Raw genomic sequence first — 1,323 nt, 5'->3', positions numbered from 1 at the left:
AAGAGGGGTCCCCGGATGGCCTGGTCTCCCCCGGAGTGGTTGACGTCTCTGCAGCCTCTATGGGCCCAGGCCATGCAGTGCCAGCGTGCTCTTCCCTGGAGACACAGGCTTCCCTTGGGGTGCAGCTGCCCTGCCCTCCAAGGCCCAGCCCCATCTGACTACCATGCCTTCTCTCCCCTAGCCCCAGGTGTCCCAGAGCAGAGCCCCGATGGAGACAGGCTCTAGAGACGAAGGACGAGCCTGGTGGATGGAGCCTGAGCACTTCCACAGGCCCCTGGTGTTCTTCGTGGACGCGGAACAGGAGGAGCTGGTGTTCGGGCGCAGCGACGCCGACCTGCGGCGCCTGGAGGAGCACAGCCACACGCTGATCCAGCTGGAGGCCTGGGCCACGCCGGAGGGCCACACCCGCGTCACCGTGGTGGGGCCCCCAGGGGAGCTGCGCTGGCTGCAGGAGCTGGTGCGCAGCGTGGGCAGCGCGGAGCCCAGGGAGCGGGCCCGCGCCCTGGTGTTGCTGGGGCGGGTGCGCAGAGGCCCGCTGTGCCCGGGGGACCTGGTGGCCGTGGCCAGGGGGCAGCCGCTGCCTGCCGACCCGGACCTGGCGACCCGCCTCAGCGGGCCTGTCTCCCTGCCTCTGCTGCAAGGTGTTCTGCTGCTGTGGTCCGGGTGCTCGGCTTTCTGGAGCTCCCTGTGCCCCTGAGTCCGGCCTGACTACGCAGAGCAGGGGGGGGGGGGTGCCCTGCAACAGCGAGGGGGGACTCTGTGGTCGTGGATGGGCGAAGACAGGATCCTGTGTGCAGAAGATGGCGGCCTGTACCGTGCAAGGACACTGCTGCTGCTGAGCGCCAGCCAGGCCAAGAGGGAGCTGCGAGGTGCAGCCTGTGCCCGGGGCCTTCTGGAAGCTGCCGGAGCCCACGGAGAACCTGTCTGGAATCCCAGGACCCGTGCAGTGTGCTGGGTGTATGGGGGAACGGGACTGAGGTCATCGGACAGTGGACCAAGGGCTCCCTGGGAGGGTCATCTGCGGCATTGGAATCACGGACTATGTCACCTAGAATGGAGAAACAGAATTGGAAGGATGGATGGGGTGTGGCCGCCTGGGCCCAAGCTCTGGGTTCAATGGCCAAGACTGGGGGAGAATTGGAGAAATAAATGCTGCAATTAGGGGCCACTGCTGTCCCTTCGAGTTTCTTTTTCATTCATTTTTTATTTTCCCTACTGCAAATGGAACTCATGGCCTCGTGCTTGGTGGGCAGGCAGGGCTGCTGCTCCCCAGCCCTAATTCAGTCCTTCTGAAGACAGGGTCAGACTGTGCAGGCAGTCCTG

The 1,323-nt window shown here is 65.1% G+C and overlaps 1 protein-coding gene across 1 annotated transcript; it reads left to right on the top strand.

Annotated features, from left to right (window-relative positions):
- Positions 1 to 208: 208 nt before the first annotated feature.
- Positions 209 to 697, top strand: LOC101580596 (putative KHDC1-like protein). The gene has a single exon (XM_004645296.1). It carries the CDS (start codon positions 209 to 211, stop codon positions 695 to 697), a length of 489 nt encoding a protein of 162 aa, XP_004645353.1.
- Positions 698 to 1,323: the final 626 nt, after the last annotated feature.

The sequence above is a fragment of the Octodon degus genome, unplaced genomic scaffold (assembly GCF_000260255.1).
Source record: "Octodon degus isolate 3935 unplaced genomic scaffold, OctDeg1.0 scaffold00222, whole genome shotgun sequence".
NCBI classification, from domain to species: Eukaryota; Metazoa; Chordata; class Mammalia; order Rodentia; family Octodontidae; genus Octodon; species Octodon degus.
Note: the sequence above shows the minus strand (reverse complement) of the source record. Positions and strands in the feature narration are given on the sequence as shown.

Bases quoted from the DNA above. Each gene is read 5' to 3' on its own strand.
- LOC101580596 (XM_004645296.1), top strand. From the start codon at position 209: ATGGAGACAGGCTCTAGAGACGAAGGACGAGCCTGGTGGATGGAGCCT.